We start from the raw sequence: 24,025 nt of genomic DNA, 5'->3' as shown, positions 1-24,025 counted from the left end.
ATTTGCATGATAAGCTGCTGCAATTCATATGTATACAATTTTCAAGGTATTAATTGTTTCAGCAAATAAACGATATCATACAATACAACCCCTCCCGTCTCCGACATTTTATCTTTTATATTGAATATTTACGGTGTTAGAATCTTGGAAAAGTGTATATTCACTGCCACTCACATCCATATATTTATTTTACAACTCTGATACCGTGGCCGTAATTACCGTTGGAGGCTCATTTCGAATTTAATAAAAGAAAAAAAAAACGGTTAAAATTATTATACTGATCAAAATATGCTTGGCGTGGAAGACAGATAATATACTTATTTTGAAGAAATTATCCCCGCAAATCAATAAGGAACAGAAAAGGGAGGAGGGTTTAGAATAGCATATCCGTACTGACTTATTGGGCATATGTTGTTAGATAAATGTACAGTAGATAGGCTGTTTAAAAAATGTATGCACCATGCGCGGATCTAGAGGGGGGGTCGGGGGGGGGGGTCCCGACCCCCCCTGGAAAATGAAAATTTATTAAATTTACATAGTAAAATTATCGCGAAAATATGCCTCGGACCCCCCCTGGCAAACACAATTATCCTTCGGACCCCCCCTGGAAAAATTTTCTGGATCCGCGCATGTGCACGATCAAATTTAAAATGAATATCCCATTGTTTTAGAATTTAGTGGAAAGTTGACTCACTCTCAAAGTTTATTTCAAAATCTAGACTTTTAAAAGTAAGAGCAATCAAGGTAACATGTACATGTGTATTCTCACACGGGTTATATATATATTTTATTCGGCACTTTAATAGCTGCATATGAGCCTCCATTAAACTCCGCTAAAATAAATTATCAAGATTTTATTACTTAAAACATATAGGTCTTCAATAATTACTTCACTATAATATAACCAAGAGAAAGTTTGAATGTTTATGCGGGTATATAAATACTGAGGGAATTTTCATCGTTTGGTTTATTAGGGGGTGTTCAGGGCAGAACAGAACGAGAACTAAAATGACCTTAACCCCCCCCCCCCCCCCCCCCCGATTTTAACATTTTTAAAATGCTTCGTGACGATAATAACCAAGAGATGTTCAACACGAAGCAAAATGATCTTGACCAACGATACAACTCTACCGCAATGAAATTGACTGATCATACCACTGCATGACGGTATACCTGGTACCACGGGCCCTGGAAGTTATTGTAAATATATTGTATGTGCATGTATAAAAAAGTACTTTTTTATACATGCACATACAATATATTTACAATAACTTCCAGGGCCCGTGCCTGGTACCGGACGATGTTCATACATGTAAATGTGTTTTTATTATCATTATTATTTTCTTTTGATGAAATTTAAGAAACTATATCAACCCCCTTCTTATCACACTGATTTGCAACAGAAGTTTATACAAGGTAACTAAATCTCACCTCAACTTTATTTTATAAAACTGATATGAAAAGCTTGACTGGAGTTCATAATTATATAACTGAATAAATGTAATTTCATTTGTTCACATCAATTCAGATTAAACCTTTGGCAAGTGTCGCCAATTTAAAAAACCTAATGTACCATAGAAATATGACTTAAACATGGGTTGAAAAAGTATATCTGTGTTTAGTGCACAGAAATCTTGTTGCGACTCGACACGACATTTCGATGTTCGAACTACCTATTATGTAGTCCCAATATTTGTGACGTCATATTTGTCTCCGAGGAAAAATCGAAGAGAAATCTATGAACTAGTCAGCTACAATGGCAGATACTTTTACGGACTAAATTAGTTAACATGTAGCAAAAGTGATTGAATTCAAAACGTGTGTGGCTAAAATGATCATCACCCGTACCATCCTTGGGTTGATTGTTGTACTTTCTATCAGTGTTTGCCAGTCAGTTCCCAGCAGATATGGTAAGTTTTTGTTTACAAAGATTATACAAATCAAATACTGTCATTATTATGATCAATAATTTTATTTACACCGAGCTAATGTTAACAATGAATAACAATACACTAGATTCTAGATGAAGCCAACAGCTAGTTGGCAGAAAACTGCTGAATCTGTATTTAAGATTTTGCAATATATGAGAAACAAATGACAGCAGTAAATTCTTTTAACATGGTATCTATACTTCCTCATTAATTATTATTCAATATTCAGTATATCATGATATAATTAAAGTATTTAACAGATTAAAATACACAAACTTTTCTGTCATATGAATACTTGTTTGTGCAATTTGCTTATAATATCTATGAAGTAATTATTAGACAGAAAAATTATAGTGTAGTGAAAGTCTCACAATTAAGTATTAAATTGCATGATAATATAGATTCTTTAGCAATAATATTGTCTTTAAATTCCCAAACAATATAGATTTATGTTCATTGAATTGTATCATCAACTTCCCATGCAATTGATAAAAAGGACATCTGACCAATTGGACAGGTACCGCAGTATATGCTTATATTTGAAAATAAGAGGGAGAAATTGCTAATTTTATAGTGAATTGAATACACATAGAATCTTTATTTTTACAAAAACCTAGTATAATTTACTTTGACAGAAAGATGCAGAGACTGTTAAAAGCAAATGTTGTGCCAATTAATAATATTTTTATGTGCAATATCAGATCTGTGACACTAATTATAGGAACATTAGAAGGCTGCATTGTCTACAGCGTTGGTACCGTCACCTGCTTGTTATCCATTATGTCACCAAAAACCTGCTCCTATAACAGTATAAACATAAGTATGATAAGAATATTCTGATCAACACGCAGAAACAATCCTTATCAGACACCTTAGCAGTATTAATAAGACTCGATCCTACAGTGTTCTCCAAGTGATATTGTGTAGGAGTTGAAATGTGTCCCCTGATAATGAAACACTATACATCAGGAAACTTATTTTTACTTTTAATGGAAACTAATATATTAAATGGAAACTTTCTTTGCAATAGTATTTTTATAGGAAGATTGGTAATTTCTGTGTAGGAGTCCCACATGCTCTGAAGTCATATGCTTGACATGACAGTATATATACACTGTCCATATTGTTAACTGTTATTGATAAGCTTAGGGTGTGAGAACTGAGATGATGTCAAAGCAGGTGTTAATGGTTGCCTTAGAGATGAAATAGAGCCAATGGAGATTATTATTTATATAACTTCATTTACTTCAAATAATGATATAGTCCCATACTGCATGATGTTAAAATAAAAGTTTAAAGGACATATATATGTTATCCTCTTTATTCCTTTTAATTTTTATGGCTTCATATTAATCATTTAAAATCTGGATTGCATAGTAATAGATAATGAATCTATTGTTTTGATTGATTTGATGTAGCTAATTCAATTTCTTTAAATGTTGCAAAAAAGTGTCAATTTTTTTTAGGCCTTTAGTGTCTCAGTATTTATTATTATATAATTTAATTCTGGTTGTAACGCGCTTTCTGATTGGCTAAAAAATTATTTTATATCATATGAATAATGTTGCCTACGTCATAGGAAGACTAACGTCAAAAACATATCAATACGCCTGAGGTTACGTTTGAATTTTGTACAATTTACGTCATTTTAAAGGTCAAATGACCGTTTTTATTTACAATGAAGAGTAAAAAAATTAAATTATAAGCAATGAATTCAATATTTATTAGTTTTATACAATATAAAATGGTTTGAAACAGTTTACGCTTTTTTATAAACCGCTTTGCGATTTATAAAGCTTAAACTGCCCCAAACCATTTTATATCGTATAAAACAAATAAATATTGAATTCATTCCTTAAATAAAATTTGCATGGAATTTTATAATTAAACATGCATGCATATATAATATAAAGTTTAAAAATAAATTGCTTATTTCATGTTGATATTACAAAACACAAGAAAGTATGTATATCATATATCACTAGATCGTATATTTCCTTTGATATGGCATTGTAGTGTATATACATAAGAAAAATAAACAGGTAGAAAAAGGATATATATATTTCAAGTTCTAAGTTATTTAATACCAGTGTTATATTGAGAGAACAGGATATCCTGAATTTTTATTCTTTTGTAAATTAAGCTGACAGTTGATTGGCTGAACAAGTGTATAAAATTCCTTGAATTGCTGTCAGGGTCACACCCTGTGTATTGCATATTTTTAAATTTATTGATTGATATATCCTGTTTAAGTATATAGATCAGCCTACATGTGTATACTCCAGGTTCTTAGATTATTAACTGAAAATAAAGAGTAACCTTTATTAGTTTATTTTTCATGTTAAATCATTTATTTTTCTACTTAATAAAACCTATTCTCAGTTTATGGTCTCTGAGCTCAAGTATTTAGTTATATCCACAAATTTTCATTGTATTTTTGCTTAAACAAAATAAAAGAAGGAATTTCGTTAGCTTTGAACCTTATTATGTTTTATTCAAGCGTGATATATAACATGAAATGATAATCAAGTTACCAAATGGTACTGTTTACGTATGTTTTATCTTAGTACAGGACAGAGCAGTGTGATACAATACGTCGTCGAAAACATCTGTTATCAGTTTGATTTGATCTTTGTTTTGCTGAAGGCTTTTCAGATACAGAACAATTTTAAAGTAACTGGTCTACTAGTGATGTAAAAATAAAAACATGTAGATTTACTTATATATGTGCATAATATAAATTTGGAAACTTGTTGATTATTTATTAAACTGGGGAACATGTATGTCTAAAATTGTTTAAGAGTCAGAGACCTAGATATCTCACTTGTTTATACATTCCTTTCAAGTAGAGAATCCTGTTTTCTACATCAGGGACCAACTTTAAATTTAAACAAGCTTGAATGATGTTGTGACAATGTCTATATAGAAGTGTTCAATTTAATGGAGGCCAGCAATGACGTGAGTCTGTGTGTTGATTTCTCACTCTCTAGTGCTCACCAAACACATGATATCAGGAACGTGATTACTTTACTGCCCATTCATCTAAATTTAGAACACTTTCTAGATCATCAATGGACAACATTAAACTCTGCTAAATTTGATAGCAATTTGTGTCAATATAATAGCAGTAGAAACCATCATCTTCTGTTCTGGAATGTTATCACACACATACCGGTAGTTACTGTTTCAACATGTTTGATAATTACCACAACTTATAAAATGGCATACAAGGGTATAATAAAGTCTGCAATATATTATTTTTTTTTATTGACAACCCTTTGCAGCATGATTTAGTATTCTTGAGCTTTCCTTTCTAAATTTCATTTGCTAAAGAGACCATCTGACATGATACTTTTTTTTCCAGTTTTGCATTACTGATCAAGACACATGGCTTAAGTAGTTTAAATTCTTTTATATAATTATCCAGGTACAATCTAGCTAATGTATATTTTTTCTTCAGAACTTGGATAGTAAGAAATATTGACAAGTAAATCTTAATATCCTTATAAGAACCATGCATAGAATGTAAACATGCTGTGAATTGTTTATGTCTTATTTTATGTTGATATCATATTCTCTCTCATAACTTAAAATAACTCTTTGTTACTATTTTTGAAACACAAAAAGAGTGTTTTTTAGAGAGATTGAAAATGATATGATATGAACAGTATGTGACAATGTTAAAGTGATTACATTTACTATTTATGGAATTTTACATAGTGTTCTATAAATTGTAAAATGATATCACTTTTGATTATTTGATACACATATTAATTTTACTTTTTGTGTTAATTGAACATGTTAAAGTATTGTATACAGTATGATAAGCAAATAAATGAACTAATATTTACTAATTTGATACGTGTAGCAAGCATGAAGGGTTGCAACTTAGTTTTATGTTCATTTTGAAACTTTCTTGACATTAATTTGAAAGAAATTTTTATTGATGAATTTCAGATGATGAAGAATTGATCAAGCTACTGAAAAGATATGAAGACCTGGAAATTGGAGGTTTGTTTTTCTTTTAGTGAGACTTTCCATGTCTTACTCTTGGCTCACACAAAATGGCCATAAATTGGTCAATGACAGAACAGACTGTAGATAAAACAAATAAAGGGTCTGTTTTATAGATGTTTAATAGTGGAATATGATCATATTAAGGACACTTAACAGATGAAGGCAGAACAGTCTGGAAGGCAGTGACCCAGCATATGTAAAGCATCTTCAAATTAAATTGACTCTCTTTTCCGCACAAAAATCTCATTATTTGGTCAAGTTAGATTTGTGTCCATAATTTGTGAGAATACCGCCATATATATCTGGCTGGGTGAGCTACAGCTAGGAGAATAACTGCATGGCCGGTCTTTGTTCTAGGAGTCATTGTCCTTGGATGTGTGTAGGGTTATTTACTGCTGAATTCTAATTATTATCCGCCAAACAGCATCTGAGGCAAAAATGATTTGAATTAATTAAGTTATCTAAGACAAATGTGCCAGTACAGTAGATGTACCATAAATTGTATAATTTCACAGGAGATTACTAAACAACAATGAATCATCCATATTTAAATATTGCTAATTTGCAATTTGAATATTTGTGAATATTGATATTTGTATGAATGGTATATATGGGTAATTGGTATATAAAAAAGGAATCATTATAGTAATAAATATTTATAGCATTTAGCAATTTATAAAGATAATAGTTTTGAATTATTTTATCTGCATCGATATTGAACTGATTGGCCCCCAGATAGAAAGTATGGAAAACAAATTAAAACAGTGATATCATTTTCAATCTCGAGAAGAGAAAAATATCATGCACATAAGGTGATGGCAATTAGATTGCTTGGTTTAGAATTAATGCAATACTACCCAATTTTGCCTTTAAAGTCTATTACTTATTTTACATGGTGTAGGAACAAACATTTCAATGAAATATACGAGGGTTGTTTGGAAAGTTTGCGGACAGAGTGATTTACGGCAAAAGTACTGTGTACTTTATAGGATGGCTTATGTTTTATTGAATGACTACTAATTGAAAAGAAATTTGCAAAGAATCATATAAATTTAATTTTTTTTCCAAAAGAAACAGAGATTTTTACATTGCATGAATTGGATTTACGGAGCACCATTTCATATTTTCACAACATCAGGTGACGTTAAACAACTGAAAGTCAAACCTGTTACTCTCTTTCTAAGTAGACATCTTTCAGTACCACAAAATTTTCAAGTCATTTAACACATTTATAAAATGCACGTTTATACCATTATTTGTTTAGTTTTTAGCTCACCTGAGCCAAAGGCTCAAGTGAGCTTTTCTGATCACAATTTGTCCGTTGTCTGTCGTTGTCGTCGTTGTCGTTGTCGTCGTTGTCGTTGTTAACTTTTCACATTTTCATCTTCTTCTCAAGAACCACTGGACAGATTTCAACCAAATTTGGCACAAAGCACCACTAGGTGAAGGGGATTCAAGTTTGTTCAAATGAAGTGCCACGCCCTTTTTAAAGGGGAGATAATTGAGAATTATTAAAAATTTGTTGGTATTTTTCAAAAATCTTCTTCTCAAAAACTATTCAGCCGGAAAAGCTTTAACTTGTGTGGAGGCATCCTCAGGTAGTGTAGATTCACGTTTGTTCAAATCATGGTCCCCGGGGGTAGGGAGGGGCCACAAGAGGGGGATCAAGTTTTACAAAGGAATATATAGAGAAAATCTTTAAAAATCTTCTTTTCAAGAACTATTAGGCCATAAAAGGTCAAATTTAAATGGAAGCATTCTCAGGAAGTGTAGATTCAAAATTGTTCAAATCATGGTCCTTGGGGGTAGGGTGGGGCCACAATTGGGGGATCAAGTTTTACATAGGAATATATGGAGAAAATCTTTAAAAATCTTCTTCTCAAAAACTATTTGGCCAAAAAAGGTCAAATTTAAATGGCAGCATCCTCAGGAAGTGTAGATTCAAAATTGTTCAAATCATGGTCCTTGGGGGTAGGATGGGGCCACAATTGGGGGATCAAGTTTTACATAGGAATATATAGAGAAAATCTTTAAGAATCTTCTTCTCAAAAACTATTAGGCCAGAAAAGCTCAAATTAAATTGGAAGCATGCTCAGGAAATGTAGATTTAAGTTTGTTCAAATCATGGTTCCCGGGGGTAGGATGGGGCCACAATTGGGGAATCAAGTTTTACATAGGAATATATAGAGAAAATCTTTAAAAATCTTCTTCTCAAAAACTACTAGGCCAGGAAAGCTCAACTTTGAGTGGAAGCATCCGCAGGTAGTGTAGATTCAAGTTTGTTTAAATCATGGTCCTTGGGGGTAGAGCGGGGCCACAATAGGGGGATCATGTTTTACATAGGAATATATAAAGAAAATCTTTAAAAATCTTCTTCTCAAAAACTACTAGGCCAGTAAAGCTCAACTTTGAGTGGAAGCATCCGCAGGTAGTGTAGATTTAAGTTTGTTTAAATCATGGTCCTTGGGGGTAGGGCGGGGCCACAATAGGGGGGTCATGTTTTAAATAGGAATATATAGAGAAAATCTTTTAAAATCCTCTTCTCAAAAACAATTTGGCCAGAAAAGCTCAAATTAAAATGGAAGCATCCTCAGGTAGTGTAGATTTAAGTCTGTTCAAATCATGATCCCCGAGGGTAGGGTGGGGCCACAATTTAGGGGATCAGGTTTTACATAGGAATATATATAGAGAAAACCTTTAAAAATCTTATTCTCAAAATCTATTAGGCCAGATAAGCTCAAATTAAAATGGAAGCATCCTCAGGTTGTGTAGATTCACTTTTCTTCAAATCATAGTCCCCGGGGGTAGGGTGGGGCCACAATTGGGGGATCAATTTTTACATAAGAGTATATAGAGAAAATCTTTTAAAAAATTTCTTTTAATAACTATTTGGCCAAGAAATCTCAAATTGGCATGTAACCATCCTCAGATAATGTAGATTCAAGTTTGTTCAAATAATGATCCCTGGGGGTAGGGCGGGGCCACAATGGGGGATACATTTTTATATATAGAGAAAATCTTTAAAAGTCTTCTTCTCAAAAGTATTAGGCCAGGAAAGCCCAAATTTGAGTGGAGGCATCCCCAGATCATATAGATTCAAGTTTGTTTAAATAATAGTCCAGGGGTAGGGTGAGGCCACAATGAGGGATGAAATTTTACATAGGAATATATAGAGAAAATCTTTCAAAATCTTTTTAAAGACTATTTGGCCAGAAAAGCTTAAACTTGTGTAGAGGCATCTTTGGGTAGTGTAAATTCAAGTTTGCAAAATCACTAGTGGTAGGGCGGGACCGTGATGGCGGTTTGAATTTTTACATAGGAATATATAGAGAAAATCTTTAAAAATATTCTGGGAAAGTTTTTGGTCCAAAACTCAGTACTTAGTGTGAAAGAACAGGTTATGAGATTAAATGTAGATTTAAGTTTGATGAAACCATGATTCCCTAAAGAATAGTGGGGCCACGAAATGGGGGGGGGGTATATAGGAATAGAGAAAAATCTTAGAGGTACAACAACAAAAGGAGCTTGGTATTTACCAAAAAATAAGAGGTGGATAAAAATTGGCAGATTTTCAATTTTTTTTTAGCAAGATCTACTGTACTCAGTTGTCAAGATATTTTGATACTGTAATGCTAATTTGATCAGAATTAAGGCAATTGTTGCTCAGGTGAGCGATGTGGCCCCTGGGCCTCTTGTTGTCCAATGTCTTTCGTGGCTTATCGTAGATCATTTAGGTCCAAAAATTTCTGTTGTATAGTGGTTGGCATGCTGCAAGAGGTCAAGATATCAGTTCTTCCATTTTCAAACGTCTGTGATTCTAATTGTTAACCTTTGTTATAAAAAAATAGCAGCATCTAAGAACCTTTTGGTCTCCATTGGAGATTTTCCTGTTTGCACACAAAATTAAAGGAAGGACCAGTGCTCCAAGATGTCCATAGACGTCAATGTTTTTTACTCATTTTTCAAGCATTGTTTGTCCAAATTCGGCGATAAAACAGTCAGAAATTCTTCAATTTATTTGAAACTTTCACAAAATGACCTTCATTATATAAATAGTGCCTGTTTTGGAGGGTAACTGTTGAAATTGACACCCCAAGACAACCATTGTCAACCGACGAGAAGCGGAGGTTGACAATGGTTTTCAAGGGGTGTCAATTTCAACAGTTATCCTCCCAAACAGGCACTATTTATTTTATTATACTGAATGTCTTCATTTTAAAGAAAATTTTACTTTTTTTATATAGAAATGAAGTGAATTCTACGGTGAACCGTACGCACATAATTAATGCGCATGTAACAATTCGTTGTGTTACCCGTTGCCAAGTGTGTTGCTAACACTGAGGGTAATAGAACGGATTACCAACTACATCTAAGATTTCAGTATTTAACATGAAAGTATAATAAATGTTATTGTGATATCATATGAAATATCGTTCATTTTTTATGCACTTAAATGGTACATTTTCTTAATAAGGAAAAAGGCGCACAGAATATAAAAAATTAGAAATCTGACATGCTCTGTGAAGCATATCTTATGAAATAATTAAGCTGTATTTTTTTTTATGGTGCATTTAAAAAATGCAAATCTTTACATATTTCTTAGAAAATACGTCATCTTTAAATCTGAAAAGTTTTGCTTGTATCATGCGAATAGTCCACTCACAATTGAACTTGTCCACGAACTTTTCTAACAACCCTCATAGAGCTGCAAATGTTGATAATTTATTATTAGAAATAGCTGAATTACACTTGTACTTTTAAAAAACACTGTCCAGTCTTCCTTTTAACTCATAAATCAATACTTCCTCTTATGATAGGAATATGGTGTAAGAACAAAGCAGAATTTAAGTATCAATCATCAGGCATATTGATCAAATTCGCTTTTAGTTAACTTTATTAAATGGGGTCTGGAGATTGCATGCAATATCTGTACAGCTAGTCATTACATCATTTATTAGATAGCTGTTTCATTACTAGGATTTATAAGAAAGTGAATGGGTTATGACGCTTCATTTTATCTTTGTCCCTTTATTGTTATTTAGGGACAATATCATTCTAAGTGAAATATATTTCATTTATTTTACCAGGACATTATTACAAATTATTTTTAGGATTTCAGTGCAGCATTGAACAAACCAAACCCAATCCAAATATGCCATAAATTATCTTTCGATTGATGTTTAGGTGTATGAAGCATGTTATTTTATCAGAATATAGGCATGGCTGTAAATCCATGGCCAAACAATTGTTATATGAAATATTCTTCTTCCATGGCATTTTGTGAAGAAAACGAGGGATCAAAGCTTTTAAGATAAAACCAGTGAGAACACTCCCATTGAGATTGCATTTCTGAATGTCGATCTCAAAGAAATTGGAGATATGAATTCATATGAATTCTTTAACATTAATATAGCATTTGATATACAATCTTCTTTGAATAATATAGATACCTTGCTCAATGTCTACTGCTGGCATGTATGTTTGTAAAATCAATGTCTTGCAGATGGTATTAAACTCAGAGACCTGGTTGAAAATGAATATACTGGAGTGGATAAGACAGCAAAAGTGAAAGCAGAGGATGCTGGGATAGACCTTGCAGCAGAGGATCCTTACATGGAGAAGGTGGAGACCACCCAGGCGGTGGAAACGACCACCACCCCTCACCCCATGCCTAAGGCCCCCCAGCCACACGTACAGCCTGACCCTGACTCCAAGGAGAAGCCGCTTATACCTCTCTCACAGGATAGCATGCTTTTTATAGGTCTGAAACAAGAATTAATCTTCATTATAAAAACTATCAGAGCAATGAATGATTTAGCATTCATTATTAGACAAATTCACTTAATTCTAATTCATTGGGGTCTAGTTTTAAGGACTCGGTTACCTTTATGATTAATATTTATTCAATACCTGTACATGTCTTTTAAAGAAAATAAAATATGAGCTTCTAGGGCATATTCCATCAAATGAATTTCAGTTTTTAAATCTTCAGTTGAAATTCCATCGTTGTCATAAAAGATGAAGTTTAATTAATAAAATTCATATGCTTAATTTCTGATGAAAGGTTACTTTCATAGGATCTTGATCTTTGCTATGCATATTATTTTCAAACACTGTGATTCATTTTTAATTACTTAGTAGTTTAATTTAATAATATGCTTTAAGATTTCAGTTTCTGTATCTTTTTTGTAGGAATTGTGACGGCATGCAGTCTTGCAGGGTTTGTTGGACTCATCATGGCTGGAGTGTGCTGGTACAAGTAAGTATGATTTACAAAAGAACCAGCAAAGTATTCAGTACATCCGTGTATGTTATTCTGTAAAAGAGAAATTTAACCCTCCTGTTCTCTACAGATTGAAAACTGAACTCAACTGGTGCATATGCAACAATAATTCACAGAAAAATCTCAATGAAAGTACATGTAGTATTAAGTTCATGTGGGTATTATCTCCAATAACTGTCAGCTAGAAATTGACCCTTTTGTTCTCTACTGAATGAATTCATCACATATTCAAATCTGATTTGATAGTGTTTCTGAACTTTTCACCTGAGGTGAGAAAGTTTGTGATGCAGATGTAACCAAAGGAAGCCTTTTCCCAAAAGGCATCATTGAGAATAATTTAGTGTTCCATAGGACCATGTTTGTGAAGTCTATTCCTTCAGATTTTGTCTTGGCCAGTATGCTGGTTAATGAAGTTTCATCTGCAGTAAGACTTAAAGATAGCTCTTTCTGAAAAGTTAATGGTTGTGTCAGCTGAAAGAGAAGTTTGTAATTGATTTGTAGATAATGTTGTAATTGTCTCCATGGGAACATTTCATCGCCCATCCTAGAATTTGTTACATATTATTCAGCAAACATATCAAGAGATGATCTTACGATGTTAGTGAAATCTTAGCAAGAAGACATGATTTCACTCAATCTTTTCCAGCATCTTCCAACTATGCAGTATTCAATTATTGTTGATCAGTCTGAAGATAATGTTTTATGTAGCTCTTATCTCAATGATATATGTGTTTATTATACTGAAAATATCAAAGCACTGCAATTCTTATTGTTCAGTCAGGTGCATATTGAGAATGCCAGAATTAAAGAAATTTTTTTTGTTATTTTTCTTTCATAATGGAAAATATTTACTAACTTTAATCACATTTAATCGATTCATGAAAAAGAACAAACCCAATTTTTTAATTGAAATCGAACAAAATGAAATGAATAAATGAAACCTTCAAGCCATACTTGTATGTATATTAAAATCAGATTTATCAATCAAAGAAAGATTAAGACAAAAGAGGTATTACTTTCCCATCAAGAAAGGATTTAGAGAGGTTTATTTGCATGCCCTACACGACTCACAGTAACAATTGCATAGTGGGTTCGACATTTCCAATATCTCCATGTGTCTGAATCCTAGCGGAAAAAATCATTTATTTGGTTACAGTGTGGGTTGAGTGATTGAAAATTATTCTTGTTTGAAATATTGCCTCCTACGTTCTATAAAATTGGATCGATATTTGCCCATAAAGACTGCGTATTTATTGTACTTTATGATGCTGTAGTTGGTCCTGATGGGATATTATGTTTGGTTTATACTATCCTTAATTAGGGGAGCTGTATATATATATAGTAATGCTAGGGTTGATGTAGGATTTTAATTATTTATGCACATACATGTATTTGTACACCAAATTTGCAAAACTATTGCAGTCTTAAAACAGTACCATTAGTTTTAACAATAAATGTCTTTATCGTAAAGCTAAAAGAGATTTCAGAGGGTTTTATTGATCTTGTTTTAAGTTGCAAATAACATCAACTTTGAATTTGAATTGCTTCATTTAAATTGCATAAAAATCTAAAGAGGCTGTATGAAAAAGGGGAAAAGTGACATTTTTAAATACAAATACATAATAGCTCAAAAAGTGAATTCCTTAGTGAACCTTCAGGTATTGATTTCTTAGTTTGAGATGGTGATTACAAAAGACACTGAAAAGGACATTAGGAGATGTTTGACATGCCCTCCCTGATCTGTTCAAAAAGTCCTCTCCTAATTGAACTTTATTGCTGAGCAACATTTCCTGTGTGGCCATTATCATGCAAAACTTTGACATGAAATGATGGCATTGGTCAACCCAAATCGCATTGATCTTTTCTGTATGCGTCCCAATATAATTGGCCATTATTCCCTGATAATTGGCTTCCATTCTTCCAATAGAGGCTGCATAATTTGTAAAGGAATGTGTTTACTGTGCCAATAAGCATGAAATATTAATGCAGAAAAGTAAGGAGAAAATAACCTAATCGCATAGTTGGAATACACATCAAATTACTTCTGAACTTGCAGTTTTCCAATGATGGTTATAGATCGATCAATAATAGGGGTGACAGGTAGCAAATCTGTGCAAGCTGATGGGGAGGAAATTAAGCGGAGATAGAGAGAAAGGTGTTGGGAGTGTTAACTGATGCTGTCACTGGGTTGGCTTCTGTAATATGAGGCGATAGCTTCAGGCAAATTAATCCCTATACTATTGATCAAAGTCACTGAGATTATACCCTTCCTCCTCTATTTTTATGTTTCAGTCATTTATTGATAATAAACCTAACGTTTTTCAACTTGTCAAACAATTAGTTTCTACAACATAGAAACATTTGATTTTTTGCAGGCATTTTAGAGAAAATTTTATTAAAGCGTTTTTTTCCTTTCAATTGTATTGTACTAAGACCTCATGAAGATTTTCTGTCCAAACAAAGCAAATCAAGAGGCTAGAATCCTTTGTACAATTTCTTGACAGAGAACAAACTAGTCAAGATGTCCACACCATCTGCAGCCAGCATTAACTTAAAAGAGATTATTGTATAACCAGGGACAGAACATTGATTGCCAGCTTTACTGCTCTACAGACAAACATAACTCGTTTAAAAGTGGCCATGAGGTCAAATCTTGGTGTCCTTTTGTCTGGGCCACATCCATGTCTTCAGTGGCAGTTGATGTGAGTGTTTTATGCTGACAAAGACATACAGTCTACAAAATATTTAATCTACATGTACATAGACTTAAAAGTGCCTGTAAATGATAAATGAAAGACATATTAAGGACATAATATTAAGGACATCTCACGAAAGATATATTTTAAATCATGTACATTGAATTGAAACTCAGTGTTTGTGTGCAATGAAACAAATCGTCTTGTGAGATTCCCATAGTATGATCTAGAAGTAAACCCCCACCTCCAATTTCACCCCTTGTTTCTTACACAAAAACTGCATACCAGATTTTCGAGTACAGTAAAATCCGGACACAGTGAACATTTTTGTAATGAATTCAAATTTACAGTGAGGTCAGATCCATTCTCTCTGAGGTCAGAAATTATTGTAAACTATTTGGATTATATGAATAATGTAAAATCAGTCATCTTTTGTGGTTTGCTTCAATAGGTTGTACTGTAATTGTAAAAGTCAACCCAGTCCTCTTGTCAATCACCTAACATTGAGTGTACATAATTACTGTACATTAATAATATAATAATGATTCCATCTACCTTGATTGTCCAAATTAGTTAATATATCAAATTTTCATTTTACATCGCTGTTTTCATGCAGTTGCAATATCCTGATTTACATTAAAGCAAGCTAGTAATTGTCATCTATTAATTTTTAAGCACAACCCATAGTTATCTCCATGGAAAGAGAATTGACATTCTTGGAAACCATGTAATTAAGGTTGTGTTTTGCCCCCTATAGATGTATGTAGTTTGTTACACAGACTTGCTGTTAATTGATTTTAACAATTGTCATTCAGTTTTTCTCTCTGTCACCAGAACTAGATCCTTTATTTTTATTGATTGATTCCATAGCTAGATTCCCTGTGGTTTAGGACAATAAGTGAAGTTCCATTCATTCAATACTCCACGTCATCTTCAGGTCCTTGATAATGATAATTGATAGGGTTTCTCCTCATGAGTATCAGAGTTGTGTATTGCTAAACATTGCAAGGCAGTGGACCGAATAATGAAACCAGCATAGTAGTGTATCTTAACGAGATTTCAACAGAGTTGTTTTTAATTGAATGATTTTTATGAGGAAAAAGGCCAGACTATGATGACACAACAAATTTGTTCAAATTTGATTGTCTACATTAGCACTTTAAGGACTTTGATTTCAAAAGCTTCAAGAACTATGTGTAGTAAGAATAGATCTATATAAAAATTAAATTTTCATTTGATAATGAATGAGACATCGGATGAATGGAGTAATGGCTTATTTTAACTAAAGTTAATTAGAATCATTATAAAATTAACATGAAGTAAGAATTGATTTGGTTTTCATGATATCTACATTTTAACACTGATGAAGTTTCCTTGATCAAATGCAGCATATGTGATCTTATAAGGCACAAAGAGTGTAATGATTTTCAGGCATAATTTTACTAAAATGGTTGAAATATTGGGGCAAGAGTATTGATTTTTAGGTTAATATAGTTGTGCTAACATATGGTCCTTTTGGAGAAAATATGGGGTGTCTTCATAGGAAGAAATGTAAATATTGACACTCATTTGACTATAGTTGTGATTCTTAATTGATATGAGATAAATGCCAAAACTGTGTTAAGCTTAGTTCAAATTATCAGGATAAATGTGTTTGGAGTTCCTCTTGAATACCATTGGTTTGACATGGTAATCATAATTTTCTTTTATTAATTATATCTGAAAACAAAAATACTAGTAGGAAAGGAAAGTTTATACTTTTTAAACTTCAGAGTTTACATTACAGTTTACATTAGGTAATTGGGTATACTATACATACTGAATTCATATTCACAGTATGATTTTAATTTTCTGATTATGGTACATGTATTAAGTATAGAAAATAAGACATATTGATTTTTCAATGAAATTAAATTGATCTAAATTTGCACATATCAAACCAACTGATACATTTTTGACATTTTTTTATTGTGTCACACAAGTAATAGGCTTTACGTGCTATGTATTTACTTTCACTATGTATACCGGTAATTTTCACTATTTCTGAACAAAATTGACGCTATTACTGTGGTACTTATATACTCTACTGCAGGGCAAATGGTGTTACGACATATTTCACCAAACTATATCTGTGCATCAAAAGAGGTTAAAAATTACACTGGTTTTGGGTGAAATAATATACACAAATTGCTGTAGTCTTAGCTCTAAAAGTAGACAAATGTTGTTGATTTCAAAGACCCATGGCTAAGTGACCAGCATTGAAATAGACAGGCCTATGTCACATTGCTCTATGACACAAAAAGTCCAAGCTCTTGTTAAAATTTAATGTTTCTGATGCTAAATACTCTACATCAAAGGCATTGAATTCATGCATGGGATATCATATATCCAGTAATTTTTGCGATGGTCCCATCTCGCTTTTTTTAGCGATCACTTTTTACATCGCAAAGTATTCAACATACAGAAACTTTATCCAGTATTGTTTACTATGATAAACTTTTTAAATCGCTCAAAATAACTGACTAAGATAAAATAAAGTTACACACTTTTTAAATTGCTCAAAATAACTGACTAAAATAAAATAAAGTTGCACACTTTCCAAATTTTCACGAAGTTTGTAACATATGAAAAAAATCAGATATACGGTATGTACAATCTTCGAAATTGTAATAAGTTTGTAAACAAACAAGAACAGTTAAGAAATATGCTACAATTTTAATTCATTACATATCGGTACTTTTTTTGTCATGATGATTTTTTTTAAAATGTGTGTTATGAGAAATTTTAAAATTTTGTTGTTGAGAAAATGATGTAAAATACAAAAGAGCTTCCATGTGTCTCAATGGCAAGAAAGATAACTTCAGTCTGACTTAAAAGTGATCTTCTGGTGACAGGAAATCTATTGATTTTTAACTGTAACCCATGGTAAACTTGAAGGTGATGCTGAGAACAGTATGAATGGTCAGGAACCTCGTATCTGATAGATCATTAGCTCTATAATTAGAGTCGCTGACGTAGATACTGCACGCTGGTAAAATGATATCAGTGTCAGATGAATGTGAAGGAATATGAGATTTTTTGAGAACAATTGTTTAGAGGCTTTTAATACTGATCACAAATTTAGATGATTTGAGTGGATGAAGTTTCTATCGATCCCATGCTGCTAATCCAATAAGTTGAGTCTTTCTTATTGCTGTCAACTCTTAGCATCTTGAGGTTCATCGTTTTATAAACAAATGAGTTTTTAAGAGATTAGGATTTGATACACACCGAAGTTGATGTGTCTTATTATGGACATTGCTGTTGACTCTGGGAGTGCTATAGCTGATGAAGTAGATCTGATTTTGATTTAGCCCACTATATGACCTACGTGGACACCTCACCTGCTTTATCTGTCAGTATATAACTACTGGTAGATGTGTTTGGAATTGTTGACACTTTGCTTACCATGTGTTCCAAGGTAGGTCGAGAGAAATTATTTTCGCATATTAGGTAATTATTATCATTAATTTTTTTTTTTTTTTTTTTTAAATGATTGATCTCAAAGATAGATATTAGATATTTTTCATGATTGAAAATTTCAAACATCTCCTCTCTGTTCATTGCTCATGTAAAGATGTAACTTTCATTCTTGTAAATTACACATATAAAATCGTGTTCCAATGATATCTTGCAAGGATTTACCAACACTTCACAGTAAACAAACATTTTGAATTACCCTTTCTGTTCATGTGGGTATATTTGGAATATCAACAACAATGGAGATTGTATTGATTTCCCTACATACTGACCAAAACTTTATAAGATACTGAGTCGGGAGAGGGTAGAAAAACAATTTCTAAAAGGCTAAGAATAAAATAAAAATTGATTCCTTATTTTATGTAGCTGTAAATTACCGTATATCAGGGCTTTTCTGCGTGTATCCAATTTTCGCTTTGTTCGCGACGATTTCTGAATCGCGGAAAATATATCGGCGTGAATTTGATACAAAGTTTTGTTCGTATGATATAGTTCTTTCTTTCCTTATGAAGTAAGCAGGTATGTAAAAGTACAATGAACTGTGTTCAGTAAGTTTAGAGTAGAAATTGCAGGATCGAAGGACAAGCGCCAGATAACAGGTATGTAAACCTCCTAGTTTCATTAATAATCCATTGACAAGCTAATTAAAACGGTCGCTTTTCTTGCGTAAACAGATGTCTAATTATACCTGAGCTACTGGTATATGTAATGGTACATGACCTATTTATCTATGACTGTTTGAGTCTCTGAAAATAATTATCAGTAATTATTTAACATTAAGGTAATCATGTAAATGGTTTAATTGTCTGAATTTTTCATTATAAAGAGCGGCAATTTAGATACTTTTACCCTCTTACTTCACAGATTTAAACAATCTTGAATTATATTTTCACTATGACTTTGAAATAGTGAAAATTTGATTCGTGTAAATTTTATATACTGTTCTATGTTCTGAATCGCGGAAAAAACATGACGCGGAAAAAACCTGATATACTGTATGTTGACCACATGTTCATTTCAATATATCTATGGCAGAATGATTAATTGGTAAACACCTAAATAAATGAATGATTTGTACATACTAGTATTCTACTTATTACCGGTAATGTTTATCATACTTTTTTGTATAAATATGACATATGAACATTTAGCAGTTGGTTTCATAATTCATTTCACATTAAGACGTCAATACAGACTTTTGACGTCAGTGGAGGTGCGATGTTCATGGTGGTACTGTATCTGAATTTCAATCAACAACTGGTGACATTTATTATAATGGAGATCACAAGTCTACGAACAATTGGATACATTAAACTAACTACTGGTATTGTCTACTTTTGACTAAATAGGTGAAATTATTTAATTTAGGGCATATTGAGTCTGCAGTTGGTCTGATAACAGTGGGATTTTAATGGTCTCTTTAATTAGCTGGATAATCAGATGTAAACCCTAGCCTGGGGCTTTGATTTGTCTCCAACTTCCTTAATGGTTATATAATCTGTTAAATATAGCACAATAATGATGGTTCATGTTGGTCATCCTCCTCTCAGGGTTCTTAATCAGGCATTGTCTATATAAAGTCAGAAAAGAAGAGATTTGGCCTTGTAGAAATTTATAGACTTGACATAGAAACCTATCTCTCTGTAGAAAATTTTTCAATATTTATTGTCTGATGTAATTTGTGTTAACTGTCATAATGATTGATGTATAGAAAGTCTGTTACATAATACTGGCCAAGAACATGCTGTGTTTTAACTGTCCCCCATATGTTGACAGTTTGTGCAGCTTGTACTGTAATATAGTGTGGTCATCACAATGCATAGATTTCCAAAAAAGCCCACTCCTATGGAGCTCAGCTGGTTTGTAAAACATTCATTTGTTAGAGGAAAACTTAATGCTTTTTTCATGATTTTCCTACACATGTTTTCATGTACGGACCAAATTGTATTACATTACAGATATTGCATCAACTGTATTGTGTCAGTCTATCTTTGTGATTCATGATAACAATTTACCTGCGATAGATAGGTGTCTGTTCTGTATTCATACATGTACATGTATTTTTATTCATGTACATTGTATTGGGCATTCTGAGAGGAGCAGTTGTCTATGGTGTGTCATCTGTCAGTATGAGAAGATGCTTCAGAACACAGTTCTTAAATCATATATCTGTATTTAGCTTCATGTGCTTATGTCATGAAGTAACACCGAAATTACAATATTTACACATGATTTACTGTTTAATTCAGAAAGTGTGAATTTTATATTTAAAATTCATGATTAAATTTAACTCTTGATAGCCCCTCAGGAGCTAAACAATCATGGAATCTTTCATCAGTAAACAACTGTATGTTTTCATAAACTGATCTGCTGCTAATCATTTTATTTTCCCCAAAACCTAAAGCATTTCATTTTTACATTAGTGGATTGAGTAATGTAAATAATAATGAGAAAGAAAATGATCATGACCTTCAGTTTGTTGGTCAATGGTCAGTAAGTGTACCAGTATACGAGATTGGACGTAGATTTCCAACAATGAACATGAGAATTAGCACAAATGGGTATATGCATTTGACATTTGAAATGAACAATTAACTAGTCAAGCTGCATTGGTGGCCATCAGTCATCCTAATCTTCTAAATTGATTTTTTCAGGCTACATAAGAATGCTAAGGCTGCCAGTGAGGTAGACTACCCAGCCTATGGAGTTACTGGCCCTGCCAAGGAGAGGGTGGGTCCTGGCCCCGGGGACAGGAAGCTGGCCCAGAGTGCCCAGATGTACCACTACCAGCACCAGAAACAGCAGATGATTGCTATGGAAAAGTGAGTACTGGAAACAAACATTAATATTGTAGATGCTTACTATAAATGTATTTGGTTTGTGCAATATTTTGTGGAAAGTGATTTTTCAACAAGTTTGGATGGATTTGAATTAAAGTATTTCTGGTTACAACCTTTTAAGCAATGTACTTGTGTAAATCAGAAGCCCCCCCCCCACACACACACACACAAAAAACACAAAATGCTAAAAAGAATACACAGCCGAACTTAATATGTTTACAGTAATCTGTGAATCAACAGATAGCATGTTGTGTAAGAATGCAATACAATTGTAGTATAACCCGTTTAGTACTGTTATACTTGGCTAAAGGGGAGAAATTTTGTTTTATTAAGAATTTAATTATACTTTAAACAGAGCCAATGGAGAAATGAAGAATGATGCCTCAGAGGATGAGTCGGACGAGGAGAATGAGGAAGGGGACTACACAGTCTACGAGTGTCCGGGGCTGGCCCCGGTAAGTGAATACATCATATCATTGTGTTCCTCCGAGAGTTTTATAGATCAAGGACTATGCTAACAAAAACAGAAACACAAATTGTACACTGTTTCAAGTAAGACAAAAAATTATGGTCCATTATCTGAGATACTTAGATCCACCTTGTCCCTATTCCCTTGTATCACTTAGTTTGTAAACCTGGTGATATTGTCAATGGATGTTTTGATACATGTTCGTGTAATTAAGACATTGCTGTTTACAGATAATAAATGGAATACTATTTAGAGTGTTCTAACTGTGTGTATTTTATTTTTCTGTAGCCGGGTGAGGTGATGGAGGTCAGGAACCCCATGTTTTCAGCAGAGACCCCGACAGGGACACAGACTGCAAACACCCCCCAGGATCCACCCCAGCAGTAGACCCACACCACCAGTACATACACTGGCATTTACTTCAAGACTCCCTATCTCTCCACACTTAACATGACAATTCCTCTCCTTCACATCAGCTGTATAATTGTAGTACATGTATTACATCCAGTTGACTAGAGTTTAATGGTTCTTTCACATATAAGAAAAAATTGTACAGTCAAGAACACATGGTGGTTTGGACTGGTCAAATACAGTCTGATGGGTTCATTTTTATCTTTTTCTTTGTTGTATTTAGTGCTGTATTTATGGAATGTTGAACCACATTTCCAATGATTGTATATTTTAATATTAATCTTTCTGATGTTTTTATTGTGATACGCAATATCATATGATAAAAAGAAATCTCCATGGAATCATGTTTTTTGCTTGTTAAGTTTATACATTAGTAGACATGCCAGTGTCATTTCATGATTGTCTTTCAAGAATGGGGTGTTTATCCTGTTACTGATGATATCTCTATCTGCTCCTCTTAACTAATGGTCCTCTTTGATTTCTGTAGATCCCGAGAGCACAAAAAAAACTATTTGAAAGCATATTGCATGTGATTTCAATTTGCATGTTATTTTAAAGAAACAATTAAGTCTCAGGTACATTTCATGTGATTACATGATTTATAAGGGCTTTAATGAAGAATTCTGATGTTGTTTACGTGCATTAAAGGTTGTAATTCTTTATAATATTTATGATTAATTTTTAGGAAATTTAACAGATATTAAAATGGTTAAACAAGTTCAGTGAAAGATGCATTGATAGATAAATGTAGACATATGGGTGCCCGGTTCATATTTTAACATGTATATTTATCTATATTTTATTTGTTATTCATCAGAAATGGTGGAAATTGAATTTTATTTATGTATATTACAAGCTCTCTTTCTAATAAGCTAGCTAGTACACACTTTGTGTCATTATATTGATTCATTCCAACTAAAACAATCTCAATGATATAGAAATCCAATGTTATTTATGATCTCTTTCTTTTACATTCCTAATTTAAATGTATGCATAAACATTTATATATGCATTTTCTTCATTAATGTACACTGCACAAGAATTTTTTCTGAATCAATACAGATCTGATATTACTGTATCAAAAATGTAAATCTTCAAAAGCAATTTTATAAGTTTGTACATTTTTAAGGAGTAAATCTCAAGGAAATGACCATATCATGTGTACATGTACAGAATGCCAAAATAATTGTCAAATTGTTCATGTATTTGATCTACTGCAATTGGGGGAAGAATCCAGTAGTTTTCCATCTAGATATATGGTACAAACATCAGTAGGTTGTGCAATAGATCATTGTATATGGGTTATGGTCAGTAAAGTGTTGTGCAATTTTCGGCTACAAGTTGTTTTGGCAAAAGATCACGTAGGTAAGACTGGGTTGTCTCTTGCCAGAAGGACTCCAAAGAGCACAGTGGCTGTATTTTGTTGTCAAGTTAGACCATTGTCACAGGTTTCATTTCATATGTATCAATACAACAAATCTCTGCATTATGTTTATGTGAAATTTGCAAACTTCAGAATTTCAATTTTTATATAAGGACCTTTTTTTTTATACATTTGTGGACATCATACAGAGAAAAATTGTATAAGGATATTTCTTTAAGTTTAATAATGGACAAGTCAGATTTCTTTCTCTACAAGTACTGCATGTTCTGTACTACATGTGAAATAAAACTTCTGAACGAAATCTTTAGTTCCATTTTATGGTACATGCATGCACTTTGTTATTTGGACAGATGGAGACAAAATATGCAAACCGCCATTATATTCAAATACTCAACTAATGACCGCAAAACAGTGGGTGTAGTTGTATATTTGATGAGGTGAAATCAGAAGGAAACAGTATATTTGAAATAACCTG

At 32.8% G+C, this 24,025-nt stretch overlaps 1 protein-coding gene across 1 annotated transcript; it reads left to right on the top strand.

Moving 5' to 3' along the window:
- Nucleotides 1-1,682: 1,682 nt before the first annotated feature.
- LOC128192949 (neural proliferation differentiation and control protein 1-like) lies at nucleotides 1,683-23,851 on the top strand. Its single transcript, XM_052866066.1, has 7 exons — nucleotides 1,683-1,910; nucleotides 5,889-5,942; nucleotides 11,452-11,709; nucleotides 12,141-12,207; nucleotides 21,101-21,268; nucleotides 21,642-21,741; nucleotides 22,044-23,851. Exons 1-7 carry the CDS (start codon nucleotides 1,832-1,834, stop codon nucleotides 22,140-22,142), a joined length of 825 nt encoding a protein of 274 aa, XP_052722026.1. The 5' UTR covers nucleotides 1,683-1,831; the 3' UTR covers nucleotides 22,143-23,851.
- Nucleotides 23,852-24,025: the final 174 nt, after the last annotated feature.

The sequence above is a fragment of the Crassostrea angulata genome, chromosome 7, assembly GCF_025612915.1.
Source record: "Crassostrea angulata isolate pt1a10 chromosome 7, ASM2561291v2, whole genome shotgun sequence".
Taxonomy (NCBI): Eukaryota; Metazoa; Mollusca; class Bivalvia; order Ostreida; family Ostreidae; genus Magallana; species Magallana angulata.
Note: the sequence above shows the minus strand (reverse complement) of the source record. Positions and strands in the feature narration are given on the sequence as shown.

What these genes read in the sequence shown, in the direction of transcription:
- LOC128192949 (XM_052866066.1), top strand. Translation starts at nt 1,832, where the DNA reads ATGATCATCACCCGTACCATCCTTGGGTTGATTGTTGTACTTTCTATC. An exon ending in GTCAGTTCCCAGCAGATATG is followed by an intron (nt 1,911 to 5,888) that starts GTAAGTTTTTGT and finishes GATGAATTTCAG; the next exon opens with ATGATGAAGAATTGATCAAG. An exon ending in GCTGGAGTGTGCTGGTACAA is followed by an intron (nt 12,208 to 21,100) that starts GTAAGTATGATT and finishes TGATTTTTTCAG; the next exon opens with GCTACATAAGAATGCTAAGG.